An 18,899-nucleotide genomic window follows, 5' to 3' on the forward strand; every position below is an offset into this window, starting at 1 on the left:
GCTTCCATGTCCTGGCCTGAGGGCTGCCGGGTTTCTTTCAGGGCTGCCTGTGTTCCTGGAGGGCCAGGAAGCAGCTCTCCTCAGCCTGTCCCTGCCTGTGCAGTACTGCAACCCTCAGCCACTGGGACCACCTGTTGCTTGTTGTCCCTGGGGCCAGAACTTGGGACATTGAGCTCTCTTTCGTGGCCTGGGCAGGGCCTGATTGCCAAGTTCACACTGCTCCCTGCGAGGGTGGTGGGCTGGAAGGACCATACCCCAAGACTCACCAGAGCTGCAAGAACCTGGGTCTTGGAGTTGGCATCCTCAGTGGGAGAGCCATCTGCTTACAGGGTGTGCAGGGCTTAGCTCAGGGACATGACAGATGCCCTAGAGACCAGCAGGGCTGCGGTTGGGGCAATTCCTCTAAAAGTGGCCCCCACTCTCGGGAAACACTGCCTCTGGCTGTGGCTCCACAGGGGTGTCCTGGGCCTCAAGCCCCTATGCCTGGGGACCCCACATAGGGCAGGGGACTGATGGTGTCCTCTACAGCTGGGGCATCTCTTGGTCTCATTGGGACCAGACAGGGTCACAGGACATTTTTCCATCCAGTCTCAGAGCAGACACTTCCTGGGGCCCCAGCCCCCTGGATAGGGCACATTATGGCCGTGGCTGCATTTGATGTCCCCACCTACCCCCATCCCTGGGAGGGGCTCCATGGTGCAGGGGCCTGAAGTGGGCAGGGGAAGACCTTTGGGTCCTGTAGTTCCTTAAGCTCTCCTGTGACATGCTGTTTTCAGGGTGCTTTTAGATGCCCATGATTGCTGTCAGGACTCAGCCACAGGGCCATGGACACTGAGAATCACAAGTCAGACCAAGTAGATACCCTCGGCCACATTTCCAGTGTTCACAGCTGTGTGACTGGTCAGCATATACAGGCCATTTCCTCCCTGCCCACTTCTCTGGGACCTCACTTTTTGGCACCTATTAATCAGTTGAGGAAGGGCCTAGACCAGAAGTTGGGCACCTGGGTTTCAGCAGGGGACTGGGGAGGGGTGCTCACTAAATGCAAAGTCCTGCCATGCATCAGCCTCTCCCAACCCCGTCAGTCACTGGTCAGAGAAAGGCCCGGCTACACCCATCAGGCATCTTTGTGCTGCAGAGGGTTAACCCTCCGGCAGAAAGGGCTTAGATTTGATTCCAGAACTTGTTGGCAGGGTATGACCTTCAGAAGCGGCATGGAGGAGGTTGTGGAATCTCTCCTGGGAAGGGAACAAAACCCCATTGTTGCTAGGTGGGATGCAGAGCCCCTGCACCTCTGCCTGGACAGTGACTTCCAGGTGGCGGGCCAGCCTGGGCCTGCTTTGGGAAAGATCCTGGCCCGGGGATGGGTAGGGGAGCCCGAGGAGTTGTCCAGCCCTGCCCCCTCCTGCAGGGCAGCTTTGATCCCTGGGCCTTTCCATCCCTGAGCCCAGGGCCTGGAGGAAGGAGGGGCTCCGGTTACAGGGTTCCCCCTCCCTCTCCAGCCAGAGCCAGCCCTTCTCCGCCCCTTGGTGACCCTTGTGGCCAGTGTCTCTGTGCTTCTGGGTGCTGGCCCCTCCCCAGCCTTCCTCGCCTTTCCCCGCCCCCTGCCCTGAGCTGACCAGAGGGGCCAGGCGGGGGAGGGGCCAGTGCCACATGCACAGACTCGGCTCGGAGAGACCCGGACCCACCCAGCCCCTGGGACAGCGTCTACCGTGAGCTCCGACCTTGCTGGAGAGAGGGGAGCCCAGGGTCAGAGGGCAGGGGTACCGACCACAGGTGTGGAAGGGTGGATGCCTGTAGGGAGTGGGGCTCGGCAGGGCCTGAGGAGGGGCTAGTGGCCACACAGCCCCACCCCTGGTCCCACAGTCCCCATGCCGGCCTCGAGGCCACTCCTGCCGCTGCTCCTCCTGGTTGGGCTGACTTCAGGGGCCAACCTGCCGCCAGGACCCGGGAGCCATCCGGGTGTGTGCCCCAACCAGCTCAGCCCCAACCTCTGGGTGGACGCCCAGAGCACCTGTGAGCGTGAGTGCATCGGGGATCAGGTGAGCGTGGGCACATCCCTGCTGGCCCGGTTGGGGGGTGGGCAGACTGTAGGGGCCCAGAGTGTCTGGAGGTTCTGGCCAGCCTGGGGGAAGCCCAGACCTCACCCCTGCCCTAGGCCTTGCCTGCAGAGGGGACCCTGGCAGCCCTCAGCCCTGGGAGTTCACTCCCTCCTTGGGCTCCCCACTGTTCTGCTAGTTTCACACTATGCTCTGTATGAGGGTCCCAGGGGAAAGACACCCCTAGTCTTTGCCTTCGTGTGTTTGAAGATTGGGGGGCCCCCTTCTTACTCCCCAGACCCGCACACCCCCACCATGCACCACTGAAGTGGCCTTAAACACATTTTATGTCCTCTCCAGCCTCAGTGTCCACATCTGTATGACAGGAATAATAAAAAAATCTGCTTTGGGGACCAAAGGATTCAATGAGGTTCAATGAGATGACATGGGTGATGGGCATACCAGGGAGCTGTAGTTCACTGTACAACATGGCATGCAAACTTCTGCAAACCTGCTCAGCTCCCAGAGGGGAAACAGATTCAGGGAGAGGCAGCAGGAGATGCACCCCTGACCGTGCTGGGGGGTATTAGGGTGTCCACTGAGCTGTCCCCCACCCTCTAGGACTGTTCAGCCACCGAGAAGTGCTGCACCAATGTGTGTGGGCTGCGGAGCTGTGTGGCGGCCCGCTTCCCCAACAGCGGCCTGGAGGTGGCACCCGTGCAGGCAGCCTCCTGCGAAGGCTTTGTGTGCCCGCAGCAGGGCTCCGACTGTGACATCTGGGATGGACAGCCCGTGTGCCGCTGCCGTGACCGCTGTGAGAAGGAGCCCAGCTTCACCTGCGCCTCGGACGGCCTCACCTACTACAACCGCTGTTACATGGACGCTGAGGCCTGCCTGCGAGGCCTCCGCCTGCATGTCGTGCCCTGCAAGCATGTCCTCAGCTGGCCACCCAGCAGCCCAGGGCCCCCTGAGACCACTGCCCGCCCGACGCCTGGGGATGCCCTGGTGCCGCCTGCCCTCTACAGCAGCCCCTCCCCACAGGCAGTGTATGTGGGGGGCACAGCCAGCCTCCACTGTGATGTCAGTGGCCACCCGCCACCTGCCGTGACCTGGGAGAAGCAGAGTGACCAGCGGGAGAACCTGATCATGCGGCCAGACCAGATGTATGGCAATGTGGTGGTCACCAGCATCGGGCAGCTGGTGCTTTACAACGCCCGGCTTGAGGATGCCGGCCTCTACACGTGCACCGCACGAAATGCTGCTGGCCTGCTGCGGGCTGACTTCCCGCTCTCCGTGGTCCAGCGAGAGCTGGCCAGGGACGGGGCCCCTGACGCCCCGGCTGAGTGCCTTCCCAGCACACAGACCTGTGTTGGCCCTGACTCTGGCCTAGTCCTTTGGCACTTTGACCCACAGCGGGGTGGCTGCATGACCTTTCTGGTTGGCAGCTGTGTAGGGAGTGCCCAGGGCTTTGAGACCTATGAGGCGTGCCAGCAGGCCTGTGCTCACGGCCCCAGGGATGCCTGCGTGCTGCCTGCCGTGCAGGGCCCCTGCCAGGGCTGGGAGCCACGCTGGGCCTACAGTCCGCTGCTGCAGCAGTGCCACCCCTTCGTGTACAGCGGCTGCGAGGGCAACGGCAACAACTTTGAGAGCCGTGAGAGCTGTGAGGATGCCTGCCCTGTGCCGCGAACAATGCCCTGCCGGGCCTGCCGGCTCCGGAGCAAGCTGGCACTCAGCCTGTGCCGCAGCGACTTCGCCATCGTGGGCCGGCTGATCGAGGTGCTGGAGGAGCCCGAGGCAGGCAGTGGCGGCATCGCTCGTGTGGCCCTGGACGATGTGCTTAAGGATGACAAGATGGGCCTCAGGTTCTTGGGCACCAAGTACCTAGAGGTGACGCTGAGTGGCATGGACCGGGCCTGCCCCTGCCCCAACGTGACAGTGGGCGATAGCCCACTGGTCATCATGGGCGAGGTACGAGACGGCGTGGCCATGCTGGACGCAGGCAGCTACGTCCGTGCTGCCAGTGAAAAGCGAGTCAAGAAGATCTCGGAGCTGCTAGAGAGGAAGGCCTGTGAGCTGCTCAACCGCTTCCAGGACTAGCCAATCCACCCACCCAACCCCACACCCACCCACCCCACCTCTGGCAGCTGAATAAAAGTCCTGGACCGCAAGGCCTGACCCTTCCCCACCTGGCCTGCTTCAGCAGGGATCCTCCCACCACATGGGGCTTTGGCTCCAGTCTGAGGTCACCAAGGAGCACCACCCCCCTTCTAGGGAGCCTCCTGTGTCCCTGCGGAAGCACAAGTGAGGACCAGCCACTGAGGTGGTGCCACCTCCCATGGTAGAAGGCCAGACATCCAGTTCAGTGTTGTCTCAGCGATCCCTGGGTCCTCCCTCCCTCTCTCCCTCCCCTCACTGTCAGAGTGGAGCAACAGAGTCCAGGATGCCCCCAAGCCCTGACCTACAGGCCAAAGCCCTCCTGCCCACAGTATGGAACCCTCGGAGAGACAGCCTGCCCACCCATCATCCTCCATACCAGCAGTGGGGCAGCAGGAAACACTTTATTTCCAGGCTGTCAGCAGCCTTGTGGCCACTGGTCAAGAACTCCTAGCCTGGGCAGAGCCAGTCCCCATAGTGTGGCCCAGGGAAGCAGGTGCTGGTAGTCTGGGTTTATCCCAGGGACACAGGCATACTGGAGGAGGGGGTTACTCTTTCCGGAAAATTAGGCACTTGTTGGCTGGCATGTCCACCTATAGGAGACACTTTGGCTGGAGAAGCTGCCTCTGGTCCCCAGGGAGGCTGCACCTGACCATAGTCCTCTCCACCTACCATCCTCTCCAGGAGCAGGCCACTAGCCTGGCCCAGGTCTTCCAAAAGGGCTGTGTCCCGCAGCCCCCACTCTGGATTTCTGCAGGAGAGAAGGAGGTGGAGTCGTGGCCTGGGGGTCGCTCAGCCCACCTGCCCCCCAAGCCAAGCCCCCTACCCACCCAGCTCTGACCTGCATCTGAGGGTCAGGTCAAAGTCCACGTTACTCTGAGGAGAAATCTTCCCATTGATGGCATAGGGCTGTGGAGACGGGGTACACAACTCTGCCTGCCGCCCACTGCCCCAGGGTCAGCCATCCTGTCATCCACTGGGCAGACTTGCAAGCTGGCACCGACAGGATGGAAAGGACACACCCCTCCCTGCCCCCCAGAGGCGGGATAGCTGAGGACCAGCTACTGAGCCAAGGGGGTGCAGGGAGACTGGCAGGTGGGGTGGGATGGAGGAGGGTATTGGAGAGAGGCAGGCCTGGGTGTGTTACAGTGATGACAGGTAGCTGGGGAAAAGAGAGAATAAGGGAGTCCAGAAAGGCAAGAACAGCCAAGGATGGCTAGGGTGGTCCTGCCAGGGCAAGCCCCACTCTGGCAGGGGCACTCACCCCATAGGTGATGAGCAGCGCCTTGGGTTTGAGCAGGTGTCCTGATGCTCTGAAAAGCCCCTGTGGAGAGGGGAGGCAGGACAGCAGTGAGGAACTTTCCTCAGACCCCTAAAAGAGCCCTGGGCCCGCGCTGGAGGCTCAGCCTGACTTCCCCGGCCTGAGTGCCCCGTCTCTGATACGGGGCAAACCTGGCACCCCACTCCCTCCCAGTGCAGGGGGAGGAATGCGCATGGAGCAGGTGGGTAGCCCCTGGGTAGTTCACCCACACTTCCTCAGAGCATCTCAGGGGGCTGATGTGGATCATGTTGATGCAGAATAGCAGGTCCAGGGATTGCGGCAGGATCCCGCCCCACTGCTCCCAATCCCAGGTCACGTCCAGGTACAGAGGGGCTTTCACGTTGGGCAGCTCATGGGCCTGAGTGGTGGCTGCAATGCTGTGGAAAGGCAGGCCGTGGGTGGGGGTGGCCTCCGCAGCCATTTCTGAGCCCCTGCAACCCGGCTTGGGAGAGGCTTAGAAGGGTCACAAAAGCCTATGGAGCCAGGGGCAGCGGGATGGGGCCCGGTCTGCCATTGCACCTGTCCAAGCCGCGCTGTCCACGTCGGACGGCTGCCACTCGGCGTAGGGGAAGGCCCGCGCGAAGTGGGCCGCGTGCTGGCCGGAGCCCGAGGCCACCTCGAGTACGCGAACGCCGCGCTGCGCCGAGTCCACATACTGCCGCAGCACGCGCAGGATGGGATCCTTGTTCCGCTCCGCGGCCGCCGCCATCAGCATCATAGTAGTCTGGTGCCGCGAGACCTGTTGGGAGCTGTGGCCTCGCAGCTGCGTTGCACGCGACCCACCTCACCACGGACTACAATTCCCAGGAGGACGCGCGCCATGCGTTAAAGGGTCCGCAGCCGCTGGAGGCGCTCAGCGAGCGGCTGTCTCCGGCGGCGGATCGGGCGACGAGCTGGGTCACCGGCTTACAGGAGCCTATCGGCTCAGCACCCGGTGTCCATGGCTGTCCTAGCTTTTTCATCGCGCTTGTTACTCCAAAATTGTGTCGTTCGCATATCACCTGAATAGATGCTTCCCGCTTGTCTGGCTTTTTTTCGTTGATGAAATCTCTTAGGTCAGAGTTTTTTGAAATGGTGGTAAAAAAAACCTCAAAAACTCAAAAGCCTAACTGTATAGCACAGGGAAATATATACAAGATCTTGTGGTAGCTCACAGCGAAAAAATATGTGACAATGAATATATGTATGTTCATGTATAACTGAAAAATTGTTATTTTCACTGGAATTTAACACAACATTGTAAAATGACTATACACTGGAATTTAACACGACATTGTAAAATGACTATAACTCAATAAAGGCATGTTTGAAAAAAATTAGACTGATATAAAAAAGCCAAAAGCTTACTGCGCCGCCCGGGAATCGAACCCGGGTCGCAAGAATGGGAATCTTGCATGATACCACTACACCAGCGGCGCTACTTAGTAAGTGCTGGCCCGCGAGACTTAGGAGTTCGTGACGCAAGTTCCCCACACCACTCTCACACTACACAGAAAGACCAGAACGCGTGCGCCGCCGCCGCGCCAACAACAGGGATAGGAGCGCCGCGCTTGGAGAAGGACGCGACAGTGGGGGTCTCGCGGTGCGTTGGGCGCCCTGCTCTCGAGAGGGAGGAGCGGGAATGAGGGACGCGGGCTTGTGGGCAACCTGGATTCGGGTTGCACCTTGAAAACTGTGGCAACCGCCGCATTCCGAAAGTGATGGGGTAGGGCCGAAGCGGAGCTCTTCGGGGGAGGACCTTCGTAGGTGGGCGGGGTTGTGTTGTGGGTGGGGCTTCCGGTGGGCGGGATTGTGCTTGGTAAGGCTCCTTGTCGTGGGTGGGGCTCCCGTCGGGGTAGAGCTGTGTGGTGGGTGGGGCGGGCCCAGCGTGCAGGAACTGGACCTGTGCTGCTCAGAGTTTCTCTGTGCACCGAGATAACCAGCGCTAGCCCAGGGTTCATGGGTGTTGTGAGAGGTCGGTGAACCCAGGAATCAAGTCGGAGGCCGATCTGTTGTATCCAGGGTACTTCTCTGGTTGTCTTCTTGGGGTCCATGTCTCAGAAGGGGCCCTGTTAGCAGGCTAAAGGCGTTGCTCCGCTGTCAACACTAGCTTATCTCCTTAGCTGGACAACTTTTCTCGCTTGAGACCCCCATACTCGACTTCGCTCTGGCAAGGGCTCTGAGGATGGCACTGACTGGAACTTTAGCTGGGGGTTGCTGCCGAGGGGACAAGGGGCCAGAGTCTGACTGTGGTCAGACAGAGGACAACTTTGCAGCTTCTGGACAGGATATGGTATAGGGTTGGCTGGTCTGGACACACCCCCTGGGAAGTTTCCACTCAGTGGGCCAGCTTGCCCACCTCCATCCCGCCCCGGCGGCACTCTGCTCTACAACCACCCTGTTTTCTTCAGTAGACTTTCTCATTTCACGGCCCTGAGCTTTCATTACCTGACTAATGTTTTGCCTCACCTCCTCCTAGTTTGTTGGCTGAGCCATTTCTGTGTCTCCAGGTGGAGAAGTGTTCCTCAATGCAAATCCCTGCCCCTGCCCCCATCTGTGAAGATCAGTGGTTACCTGAGTCCTCACCACCCAGGCCCCTTGGCCCACCTTGCCCACTCAAGAGGCACCAGGCTTCCTGGTGGCTTCACATGGCATTCCTGGGCACAGGCCACTCTGTGCTCTTGTCATGTAATAAGAAATATATATTTGGTCTTCATCCTGGCTCCTGGCACAGAGCTTCTAAAACCCTGGAGATTTCCAGGGGTGAGAGGAGCATCTTTTATTCGTAACAAGCCCCTTTCAACCTTACTTGGGTATATATCAATGAGGTGACTTTCGGGAAATGGGAGCTGGTTGCTAGGGAACCCTGTGATTAGAGGGTTAGAACTTTCTGCCCCACTCCAGACTTCTGACTCCTAAGAGGGGGTGGGGCTGGAGAATGAACGAATCACCAGTGGTCGATGATTTAATCAGTCATGCCTGTGTCCTGGAGACTCCATACAAACCCGAAATGAAAGGGTTCAGGGAGCTTCCATCTGTAAACTCATGGTGGTGCAGAGAGGGTGGCTCCCCAGGAGGGCATGGAGGATCTGCACCCCTTCCCACCCCTTCCCTGGGCATCTGTTCCATCTAGTTCTTCCTGAGTCATGTCCTTTATGATAAACCAGTAAACAGAAGCAAAGTGTTTCCCTGAGTTCTGTGAGCTGTTTTGGCAACCCGAGGAGGATTACAAAACTCATTTTACAGCTGGTGGGCCAGAAACACAGGTAACAGTCTGGACTTGTTGCTGGCATCTGAAGTAAGGCCTGTCTTGTGAGACAGAGCCCTTAAACTGTAGCGTCTGCACTGATGCTGGGCAGTCTGTGTCCGAATTGAGTTAAATCATAAGACACCCAGTTGGTGTGCAAAGGGATCTGGAGAATTGCTTACTGAGAAAACCCCACACATTTGGTATCTGAAGTGTTGTGAGTACACCTGTGTTCTATAAGAGGAAAGGAGACTGAGACAGATCCATTTCCCAGCTTCCCCACGTTGGATGGTGCTGCTTTCAGAATTGCCCAAATGACCAGCAACATCTTCTGTTTAACAGCCTTTGACTTCAGGTTGATATATGCTGCCATTCATTACTCTGGATTGGTTGCTGTGTGAACTGACACCTGCCTTCAGCACTCACCAAGCTCCGAGCCTGGGACCAAAGGAACAGGACACAACTGGGCAGTGGCCTTTGTTGTGAATATGTGTCAGCACACACTTTCAGGAAAGCCAAGGATGCAAGGATGTATGTCAGACTCTGGGAGGATCCAAGACCCCCAGGGGATGCTAAATATTGGATCCCTGGAAGCATCCACACCCTGGCCTGTGCTGTATGATACCCCCTGGGGTTGTGTCTTCTGGGGATTATTGATAGAGCCGGAAATACCTTCTCCTAGTCCTGCTCATTGACAAAGGGCTGTGGAGTGAGCCCCTGGGTGCTGCCCCATGATGTCCAGAGCCAACGGCAGGGTCCAGCTTCCCTCTTGAGGTCCAGGCCTGTGTGCCCACTGAACCCCCTCCCCACCCCATGTGAGTCTGAGCTTCTTCCCAAGCCCTCCAGTGCTAGATCCTGGGCGAGTCACCTCCTGTTCCCTCCACTTCCCTCCCTATGTTAATTTCCTAGAGCTACTGTAACAAATTACCCTCATGCTTGGTGGCTTAAAACAAAAATTTATTTTCTTACTGTTCTGGAGGCCATGTTCTGGAGGCCAGAAGTCCAAAATAAAGATGTCAGCTCCCTCCAGTGGCCCTACAGGGAGATCCTTCCTACCACTGCCAGCTTCTGGGGGCTCCAGGAGTTTCTGGGCTTGTGGCCACCTCACTGCAGTTTCTGCCTGTCTTCACCTGGTCTTCTCTGTGTCTCTCTGTGTCCAAACAGCCCTCCTTTCTCTTACAAGGATGATCATCACTGGATTTAGGGCCTATCCTAATCTAGGATGAGCCTATTTCAAAATCTGTATTTTAATTATATCTGCAAAGATCATTACTCTAAAGAAGGTCACATGCTGAGGTTATTATGATAACTGGGGTCTGTGAGGTAAAGGCCTTCCCTTACCATGACAACCATTATTTCTGCTGGGGGAGGGCCCTTCCCTCCTGTCCAACTGCCCCTGACTCTAACTCTTGGATGGGTTCCCAGCCTCTCTGACAACAGGGAACGTTGCTGGCTGCAAAATGCTGTCTCTACTAGGACTTTGCACGCTGACTGCCATGATGGACAGTGTAGTCCAGGTAAAGCCAGGCTGACCAAGATTCCGACCCTACCAGGAGATCCCAGCTGAACTCATGGCAGCTGGCCCATTGGGACCCTGACCCCTTGGGGGCGCTCTCCCCAGGCCAAGGCAGGTCTGGTGCTCAGTTGGGTCCTGGGAGCAGTGAGGCTGGGAAGGCCCCTCACAGGGAGATCAGCCCCACCCCTCTCCTCCCCTCCAAGTGCCAGGGCTTTGCTGTCTGTCCCCCACAACCTGGGTTTCCTTCACTATGGATAACCCTTGCACTGGCTCAGTGTCTCTTAGGGACCACTGGGTTCTCTCACCCCCCAACCCCAACTGTCCCCAACCTGTCCTGTACCTCCTCCCCTCATGCCTATCAGGACCACTCATGTTTGGCTGCTCTTTCCTGGGAGTCCTTCCAAAGGCTCTGGACCCAACATTTGACCTTAGACAAGGCCCACTGGCAGGGCTGGGATATTAGGGCCTTGCAGCCTTAGCCACCAGAAGACTTAAGCAAAGGCCAGGCCTGTCCGCCCACCAACAGGCCCTGTCCTTCGCCTTCTCCATGCTGGCCTGAGAATGGTGCCTGGGAGAGGAGGAGCTCTCAGCTCATATCAGCTTGGGGGAGTGGTACTCCCCCACCCCAGGGCCTGCCAGGAACACGTGCTCTCAGGACACAGGCCCCCCACACCAGACCCCTCACCCTGTGGGGTCTCCTCAGCAATACTGAGTTAGCATTATGCTTGAGGCCACCAGGGGGCCAGGGCAGCCAGTACAGATTGATAGAGGACTGTGCTGGCCTCGACATGGCTGGGGAGAGGGAGAGGGATGGGCACCTCGGGTGGAAAGGCAGGTCAGGGAGGGGCTAGCTTGTTGGGGGGCTGCTCAGGCCTGGACTTCCTGAACATGCTCTCCCCTCTCAGGGTCACAGGCCTAGCCCAGCCTGGCCCCGCAGAGGGAGCAGCTGGGGAAGAGGGGGGCCTTATTCTTCGGCCTTGAGTAGGACAGTACTTAGAGCCAAGGGGCTATGAGGAGGGGGGTGCAGATGAGAGGAAGGACAGCTAAGCCACCCCTGGAATGCAGGCTTCCCTGAAGGTGCCCAAGCAGGCTCAGTCACCCCTGCCACCCACACAGGTGCATGGCGTAGCCTGGTAGGAACACAGCACAGAGCAGGTAGGGTGAGGGGTTCCTCCTGCTGGTTTCCCTCACCCCCTACCCTGCCAGGAGCCACCCCTCGCTCCTCTCCATGTACTGTGCTTGTTTGGACACTACACAAGCAAGGCCTGCTCTGAAGATACGGTGTTGGGGAAGCTGGGCTAGTTTGCTCCAAGCCTCACTGGGCTGTGGCTCCCAGGTGGAGACAGAGCCCAGACTCTGGTGCTGGTCCAACAGTCTCCTCCGATACCTGTGGGAGCAGCGCAGGAGCCCAGGGCACAAAGTTGTCTCCACTAGCCTCGAGGCAGATGCCACAACCCCTGGATAACTCTGGGCAGAGTTTTTTTCTTTTTGGCCTTAGGGACTTAACTCAACTACAGGGAGGATGGGTGCCTCCCGCAAAACCCACAAGGCCCTCAGGCTCACAAATCCAAGTGTGCTGTGGCTCCCCCTCCTCCAAACCCAGGCTGCTGTGACTCCCCCTCCACTCCAGCTTGGGGCAGCCAGGGAGCTGGGAAGAAGGGGCATACCTCCATCTAATTCTCAAGAAGGAACCCTGTGGGTAGAGCCTGCCTGAAGGGGCTACCTGGCTGATTAGGGCTCAATGGCCCAGCCGCCCCTCCTCCCTGGGCCTCCCAGTTCCCTGGGGTCATGGTCACCCAGCTCCCTGGGGGTCATGGTCGATGGGCATCACAGACAATGGTCTTGAGGCACTGTCACTGCAGTAGGTGACTCATCCTATGGCCTGGGGGTTGGGAGGAATAAGTGCTCTTTCTCCCCTTTGGGATGACATAAGCAAGCTGGGTCTTCTCATCCACCTTCTCCAACCACAGGATCCAGTCCCTGTGCTGCGCCTGGACTGGTAAGGGGCCCCCTGCCTCCCTGGGGTTGGGGGAGCACATCAGCATGGGACGCTGAAATGCAGCAGAATGCAGTAACTGCTCCTGTCCCACAGGGTGACAAGGAGATTCCCAGGGTCTCACATCTCTGTCCAAACCCAGGGAGCTAAACTGCCTTTTTCTCATCTCTGACTCCCTAAGTCCCATAAGAGTGAACCCTCACACTGGCCCAGGCATCTTGGCGGAGGATTTCAGAGGTGCGTGGAAACACCCTTGCTTCTAGGGTCCGCAAAGAGCACCCCCAGCTTCTGTCAACGCCTTGGCTCCTTTGACATCACTGCCGACTCCAGGACGGCCTGGGCTGGAGGAGCCTCGCCACGTCTGGGTTCCCCTGGCTCGCCTAGCCTCCGGTGGCCGACAGGCGGCTAGGGCCTTAGGGAACTGCCTTGGCCTTGGCCTTGAGCCCGAGGGGCGGGCGCCGCTTGCAGCCGCCCCGCCCCAGCCTCGGGCCGCGCCGCAGGTCCAGCCACCTTCCCAAAGGCCCAAGCGCCACTCTTGCTGCGTGCCTCGGCGCGGGCCCTTTAAGGTCCGGGGGTGTGTGACGGGCCCGCCCCCTCCCCGAGACTCCGGCCGCCCGTTAAAGGGGCCGCGCCCTCGGCGCCCGCCAAGTGCCAGCCGGGCGGAGGGCGCGGAATCTGGCCGCGGGCCGGCGGGCGGGGAGGGTGAGGGCGAGGGCGCGCTACGGCCCCTCCACACCATGTACACCATCACCAAGGGACCCAGCAAGCTGGTCGCGCAGCGCCGCACAGGTGCGCAGAGGGGCCGGCAGGGCAGGGAGGGCCTGCCGGGGTCCGCACGCGGTCCCCTCCCCCGGCGCGGCGGCGGCTGAAGCGCCCTCCCGGTGCCCGCAGGTCCCACGCAGCAGCAGGTGGAGAGCAGACTCGGAGAGCTCCTGAAATGCCGGCATCCCGCGCCGTCGACCCCGCAGCCCCCACGGGCGCAGCCGCCGGGACCCTGGCCCCTGTCGAGGTGAGACGCCTGACCCCGGCTGGAGACTGGCCCTCCCCTCCCCTCTCTTCCCTCTCCGGCCGCCGTGGGGCCTGGAGGGTGACCTTGAGGAAAGGTTAGCCACATGCTTCGGGCAGGCACGGAGGGGGCGGGGCGCGCCGACCCCGCACGCGTGTGCAGCTTAGCCTCCCCACCTTCGCGTTTCCGCCTCACCTGGCGCCTTGCTAGGTCGGAGGGGCCTGGGCCGGATACCCCTCCGAGCCCTGTGGTACCCCCGCGGACCCTAAGACGAGAGAAAGCCGACTGGCTCGGAGGGGCTCCAGGCGGCTGAGTCAGGTGCCCTGGCCGACCTTGGGCTGCGAGGGCCAAGGTTTGAGATGAGCTGCCGGGGATTCGCCCTGGAGGGCGGTAGCAAGGTGGCCCAGGAACTGGCTCTGGCCCTGGCCCACAGGAAGCCTACCTCTGCCCGCAGCGGGAGGCTGCCAACCCTGCGCTTGCAGAGCAGCTGGGGGAGAACTGCACGTGGTTCCCTCTGGCCCTGCCAGGCCACTGCTCTCCTGCCCTTCACCCCAAACACCCTGGCTGGGTGCAGAGACCCCCCGCAGATGCTCAGGGGTTACTGGAGTTGTGGGTTTTCTACCTTTTCTGACCAATTTTGCTGTAGGAATCTCAGTCCAACCACTTACGCCTCCAAGTGACTGTGACCTGGAGGTCAGATCCCTCATCCTCCTAGGCTTAACCTTTAACTTTTTGGCTCAGGCCCTGGCCTCTGGTTTCACTTATTCTGTGCAAGTCCTGGGCCCAGGGCTTTGGACCAAGCCCACCCAGGCCTGAGGACTCCTGCCTCCTGCCTGTGGGTGGTTGGAGGCAGCAGACTTAGGGCCCGTGAGGCAGCGCTGAGGCAGCCTTGGTACAACTTCCCAAGTCGAGGACAGACAGCTTCCAAGGCTGGCCAGGAGGTTAGGGGCAGTGTGCTGTTCCCTTCCCCCTCATTATTTATGCCCCGCTCAAGATGCTACAGGTGTGTTGGGACCCTTCCAGGCTGAGGCCCTTCCCAGGGGCCTCCTGCAGGGAGCATGTTGACACTTTGAGGCTGGTCCTAGGGAAGAAAAGTTTCTAGGCCAGCCACAGGTGCCTCCTGGGAAGGGAGGTGAGTGGGACTTTGGGAAATACTACCCAGGACCGGGGCTGTGCTGTGACACTGCCCTGTGACATCAGACTTGGTCCTCACAGACACCCTACCTCCCAGGGGAGGGAACAAGGCATAGGCGTGTAGCCACCCTGGTCACCCAGTCAGGGAGCCTCCCACTCTTTTACCTGGAGAAACCCATTGCCTTCTTCTCCACAGCTCCTTTGCTGGGGAATGGGGAAGGCAGGGTGCATCTGTGGCAGGGTCAGGGTGCTGGGGAGAGAGGTGGGAAAAGTTGTGCAGAGCCCTTAAGTTGCTGCAGCCAGCCAGGTCCCAGGGATTGGGGTGCTGGTGCTTGGCCCCACAGCCTGCCACAGTCCTGTGTGGTGCTGTGTCCTGCTAGCTGCAGAGGAGCTACGAGACAGGTCCCCTCTTCCTGCTGAGGTCACACCCCCTTCCCTAAGCTGCCCCCAGCAGGTCCTCCACAAGGGGGAGCCCCCACCCCAACTCCTGAACCTTCTCAGGGGACCACCCTCTAAAATCACTTCACCCAGACTTGCCCGCGAAGAAGGGAGTGCTTGGTGCACCACCAACGCTCAGGTTCTGGTTGGGTACAGGTCTGGGTGCCACTCAACAGGCCACACGAATCTGTACCTCTGATGAGCTCTCGCTCCCAGCGAGAGAAAGATGAACAGAGTCGATATAAACTCTCTGGGAGAAGATACCTGGGGCCATGTGACCACCTGATGGTGTGGGGAAAGATGGGCACATGGGCTGGTAGGGAAGGGGGCTTGGAAGCTCTACTGGGTTGTAGGCTTTGGGGTCAGATAAGCATACAGTTAAGTTCTGATACTGCCATCCAGTCACCACAGGTGACCTTGGAGAGGTCACTTTCCTGTTGAGCCCAGTTCCTGGGAGCCCAGTGGTCTACCTTGGTGGGTAGTGAAGCAAATTAAGTCAGAGAATGCCCCTCTTGGCACTGAGCAGGGACTGGGGTGCTGTGGGATGGGGCTAATAGTGTCCCTGGGAGCTGGCGCAGAACAGGGTGGGAGGTGGTGTTCCTCTGAAGGTGCACATAAGAGCCGTGCCCTTTCCCCTAGAGGGCTCGCAGAGTAGCCTTATGTAACTACCAGCCGGCGTTGGGCATGTGCCTGCCTGCTGGGGCCCCTTCTCAGCCCCCTCCAGGACACCATCTAGGTCCTTGTGATTCATAGCTCTTGGCCCTAAGTCTTCCTTTTTTCCCTTTTATGATCTCTGGTCTCCAAATTTTCCTAGAGTTCACGGCCTTGCAGGGATTGAGGGAGCAGGTGAGGGGCCGTCCCAGTTGAGGACAACTCAGGCCTGAGAGGAGCCCTGCCCCTCTACATTCTCTATGGCCACGACCCTGTCAGCCTGGAGCTGGTGGGACCGGTGCCCCTCAAGATGCTCCTCTTTATTTTAGTGCCCCTCTCAACTGAGGAGGAACCCCGAGCGGCGGTGGGGCACCTGAGCCCAGGATGGCGAGCAGGCCGGCGGGACCGCGAGTGCCTGGCGGAGTGGCACGTGCAGCCCAGGACTCCCGGCTCCCACCTCCTGCTGTAGGTGTGGGCCCTGTTCCCTCCATGGCCCTATCCCGAGCTTCATGTGTATAGGGCTGGGCCAGGTGCCACCAGCCAGGGCAGCCCATCAATGCCCTGGGCCTGGCTGGCTGGGATGGGCCCAGTGGCCACCTAGACATTGAATGCCCACCAGGCTTAGCTCCAGCACCCAGGACCATCTCCTCACTCAGCATTCCTGCCCCTGTGAGCAAGAGAATAGCCCCTTGTCTGGGGCCTGCAGGGATGGGCCAGGGTTGCAGTCACACCCTCCCCATTCAGGATGGCCCACTTTGCACTTGATGCTGTTGGGCCAGACCAGAGCTGTCCCTTGGGGCTCTTCCCTGCGGGGCCTGGGGCAGCCAGGAGAGGGAATGGCAAAGGCCACCAGCTTTTGCTTGGGAGCTTCCTCCCACATTGGGGGTGTCGTGAGATGGAGAGGCTTCTGTTGGGGAGAAAGGACCAAGAACTGTGCTTGGTGGGTGGGGTGGGGCCAGGTGACTCAGGGCAGAACCTGGGCTGCTGGGGGCCTGGCTGGTCCAGGGGAGGTGGGAGGCAAGTGGCCATGGGGGTTCCTGAGAGACCCTTGGGAGGCAGCCTATGTGCCTTGAGTCCAGAACTCTGCTAGGGATCTGGGACACAGAGCTCCCCGCACCCTCACCTGCAGTCTTGGGCCTGCCTCAGGGCTGGGGGCTGCAGGTATGAGCCGAGCTGCTGGGGGCACAGGCTTGCAGGGGAAAGGCCTGGGCTACTGTCTGTGCATGTAGCTTCCCTGGGGTTCAGGGAAGTGCCCAGGTTGAGCTTGGCCAAGGGGTGGTGGGTGTGGCCTGAGGCTTCTCCCGGAGCTCTGCCAGGTAGCACCTGGCTTGGAACAGTTGCTGACCGTCTCCTCCCCCTTTCTGCAGTCCAGGGCCGAGGCTTGTGTTCAATCGGGTGAATGGCCGGCGGCCCCCTGCCACATCCCCATCCCTCGAGGGTACCCAGGAGACCTACACACTGGCCCACGAGGAGAACGTCCGGTTTGTGTCCGAAGGTAGTGTTGAGGTCCGAGGCTGTGGCCTGGACTACTCGTCCTCTTCCCACTGTAACCTGACTCGAAGTGGCCAGAGAGCTGGGCTGTTCCTAGGCTGTTGGCCTGTTTATCTACCCAGCAGGCTGCCCACTCCCAGTTCTGGGCTGGGGTCCAGGGTGGCCACCAGGCCCTGGGGCGGGAGACAGGGTGCCAGGGGCCTGGCTCAGCCTGACCATCTTCTCCCCACAGCCTGGCAGCAAGTGGAGCAGCAGCTGGGTGGTGGCCCAGCCGGTGAGAGTGGGCCGAGGCCTGTGCAGTATGTGGAGAAGACTCCCAACCCCCGACTGCAGAGTGAGCCCTCCCCCGTCCTCAGGGAGTCCCCTCCACCTCCTCCAACCCTGACCTGGGCTCAGCCAGGCTTTAATCCCAGGGGATCGGGAAGAGGACTAGAGCCTGACCTGATTCTTCCCAGTGTCTGCTACATTTGTGGTCTGGGGGATGTACCTGTGGTCAGCTCAAGAGGGTGGGGCTGGAGGGATGCTGGTAGTCTGGGAGGTGCATCACCACCCAGCCTTTTACTCTCCCACAGACTTCGTGCCCATTGACCTGGATGAGTGGTGGGCACAGCAGTTCCTGGCCAGAATCACCAACTGTTCCTAGTCGCAGCCTCAGAAGGAATGCTGCCTGTGCAGGGCCTGGCCCTGCCCCACGCTGGACCCTCTGCCAGGAGAGGACCACGGTGCCCTGTCTACCCACGGCGGCAGGCCGTGCTTCACTCTGGGCCTGGCCAGGCGCCAGCCACACCTGAAGTGCCAGCATTTGGACTTTTGCACTTGCTGACCCCTTGGCCCAGCTGTTCCAGGCTGCCAGGGACCAGGGGCTGAACCTGACTGACCTCAGTCCTGCTCACTGTGCCCGGGGACCAGCCCGTGGGGCTGGTGGGGAGGAGCTCCAGGCTAATAAAGTTAAGAAACTGCCCTTAGGGAGAAACCTTTACTTGGTAGGGGGGATGGGAGGCCCATTGTGTCCCAGTACCAGGTCCAGCCCAAACTTCCCTTGAGGCCTCATCTCCCCAAGGCTTAAGTTTTGTCCACCTCTGGCCTTTGGCCTCTTACCCAGACCTCCTGTGTTCTGGACCAGGTCATTTTGTATGGAAGCCTGTGGACACCACCCTGCCCCACCTGACACCCACTTCCCCTTCCTCCTCTTGTTGGCATTGGCAAGTGTCTGAACCTGGCCTCAAGATGGGAGAGATGTTACATAACTGGTCCTGGGATGGGGTCCTAGTTACCCAGGATGGGGGCCAGGTCTCAGAAATGCCTGGTGCTGACTCTGAATCCCCCAGGTCTGGCTGTGGGACAGTGGGTGAAGCTGTCCCGCAGGTTGGGAGGGAGCCCTTGGGGTCCTGTGGGATACTGCTTTGCCTGGGGGGCAAGGTGACCTTTGGGTGCGGTTGACACAGGATGAAGTGTTAGTACCCCTATTGTGGACGCTGCCTATAGAGAGCTAGGAAACAGGGTAGGTGTGGAACGACCCCTGCCAAGCGCAGCCCACAGTTTTTGGAGTGCGTCTCATTCCCAATATAAAGATGGGCCCCACAGAGAGTTAGGAACGTCTCTGGGTCCCACAGCGGGTCGTGCAGGAGCCTCCCCACGGGGTCCCGGCTTGGGACTGGCTGCAGAGGCCAGGCGGCAGAGGCACCTTCCGGTAGCGGAGAGGTAGTGGCCTGCCAAGGTCCTGGGGCGTCCCGGGACGCTGCAGGTGAGGAGGATGTTCCGCCCGCTGCGTAGTCACGTGTCCGGTCCAGCCCCGCTGCGGTCACGTGCCAAGCCAACCCCCCCCCCTTCGCCGCCGCGCGGTCACGTGTCACCCTGTCCTGTCGGGTCACGCGCCAGGCCCCGCCCCTGAGGCGCGGTCACGTGCCCTGCGCCGTGACGGCAGAAG

At 60.0% G+C, this 18,899-nt stretch overlaps 3 protein-coding genes, 1 long non-coding RNA gene and 1 other non-coding gene across 5 annotated transcripts; 3 read left to right on the top strand and 2 right to left on the bottom strand.

The window, feature by feature from the left end:
* The first annotated feature begins 66 nt into the window (after positions 1–66).
* On the top strand, positions 67–4,202 carry WFIKKN1 (WAP, follistatin/kazal, immunoglobulin, kunitz and netrin domain containing 1). The gene is made up of 2 exons (XM_072942302.1): positions 67–2,042; positions 2,661–4,202. Exons 1-2 carry the CDS (start codon positions 1,872–1,874, stop codon positions 4,134–4,136), a joined length of 1,647 nt encoding a protein of 548 aa, XP_072798403.1. The 5' UTR covers positions 67–1,871; the 3' UTR covers positions 4,137–4,202.
* Positions 4,203–4,578: 376 nt separating this feature from the next.
* On the bottom strand, positions 4,579–6,811 carry METTL26 (methyltransferase like 26). The gene is given in 7 exon segments (XM_072942303.1): positions 4,579–4,786; positions 4,866–4,944; positions 5,035–5,102; positions 5,458–5,517; positions 5,726–5,891; positions 6,034–6,049; positions 6,052–6,811. Coding segments are annotated over 7 exon segments (615 nt in total). The 5' UTR covers positions 6,233–6,811; the 3' UTR covers positions 4,579–4,741.
* A 50-nt stretch (positions 6,812–6,861) lies between these two features.
* TRNAG-CCC (transfer RNA glycine (anticodon CCC)) lies at positions 6,862–6,932 on the bottom strand. Its single transcript has one exon. It is a non-coding gene; the product is annotated as a tRNA-Gly (tRNA).
* Positions 6,933–7,004: 72 nt separating this feature from the next.
* On the top strand, positions 7,005–9,413 carry LOC140687045 (uncharacterized). Its single transcript, XR_012061076.1, has 2 exons — positions 7,005–7,096; positions 9,083–9,413. It is a non-coding gene; the product is annotated as an uncharacterized lncRNA (long non-coding RNA).
* Positions 9,414–12,786: 3,373 nt separating this feature from the next.
* MCRIP2 (MAPK regulated corepressor interacting protein 2) lies at positions 12,787–17,933 on the top strand. The gene is made up of 5 exons (XM_072942327.1): positions 12,787–13,041; positions 13,144–13,261; positions 16,849–16,976; positions 17,205–17,306; positions 17,545–17,933. The coding sequence occupies exons 1-5, from the start codon at positions 12,990–12,992 to the stop codon at positions 17,613–17,615; spliced, it is 471 nt and encodes a 156-aa protein (XP_072798428.1). The 5' UTR covers positions 12,787–12,989; the 3' UTR covers positions 17,616–17,933.
* Positions 17,934–18,899: the final 966 nt, after the last annotated feature.

This window comes from Vicugna pacos, chromosome 18, assembly GCF_048564905.1.
Source record: "Vicugna pacos chromosome 18, VicPac4, whole genome shotgun sequence".
NCBI lineage: Eukaryota > Metazoa > Chordata > Mammalia > Artiodactyla > Camelidae > Vicugna > Vicugna pacos.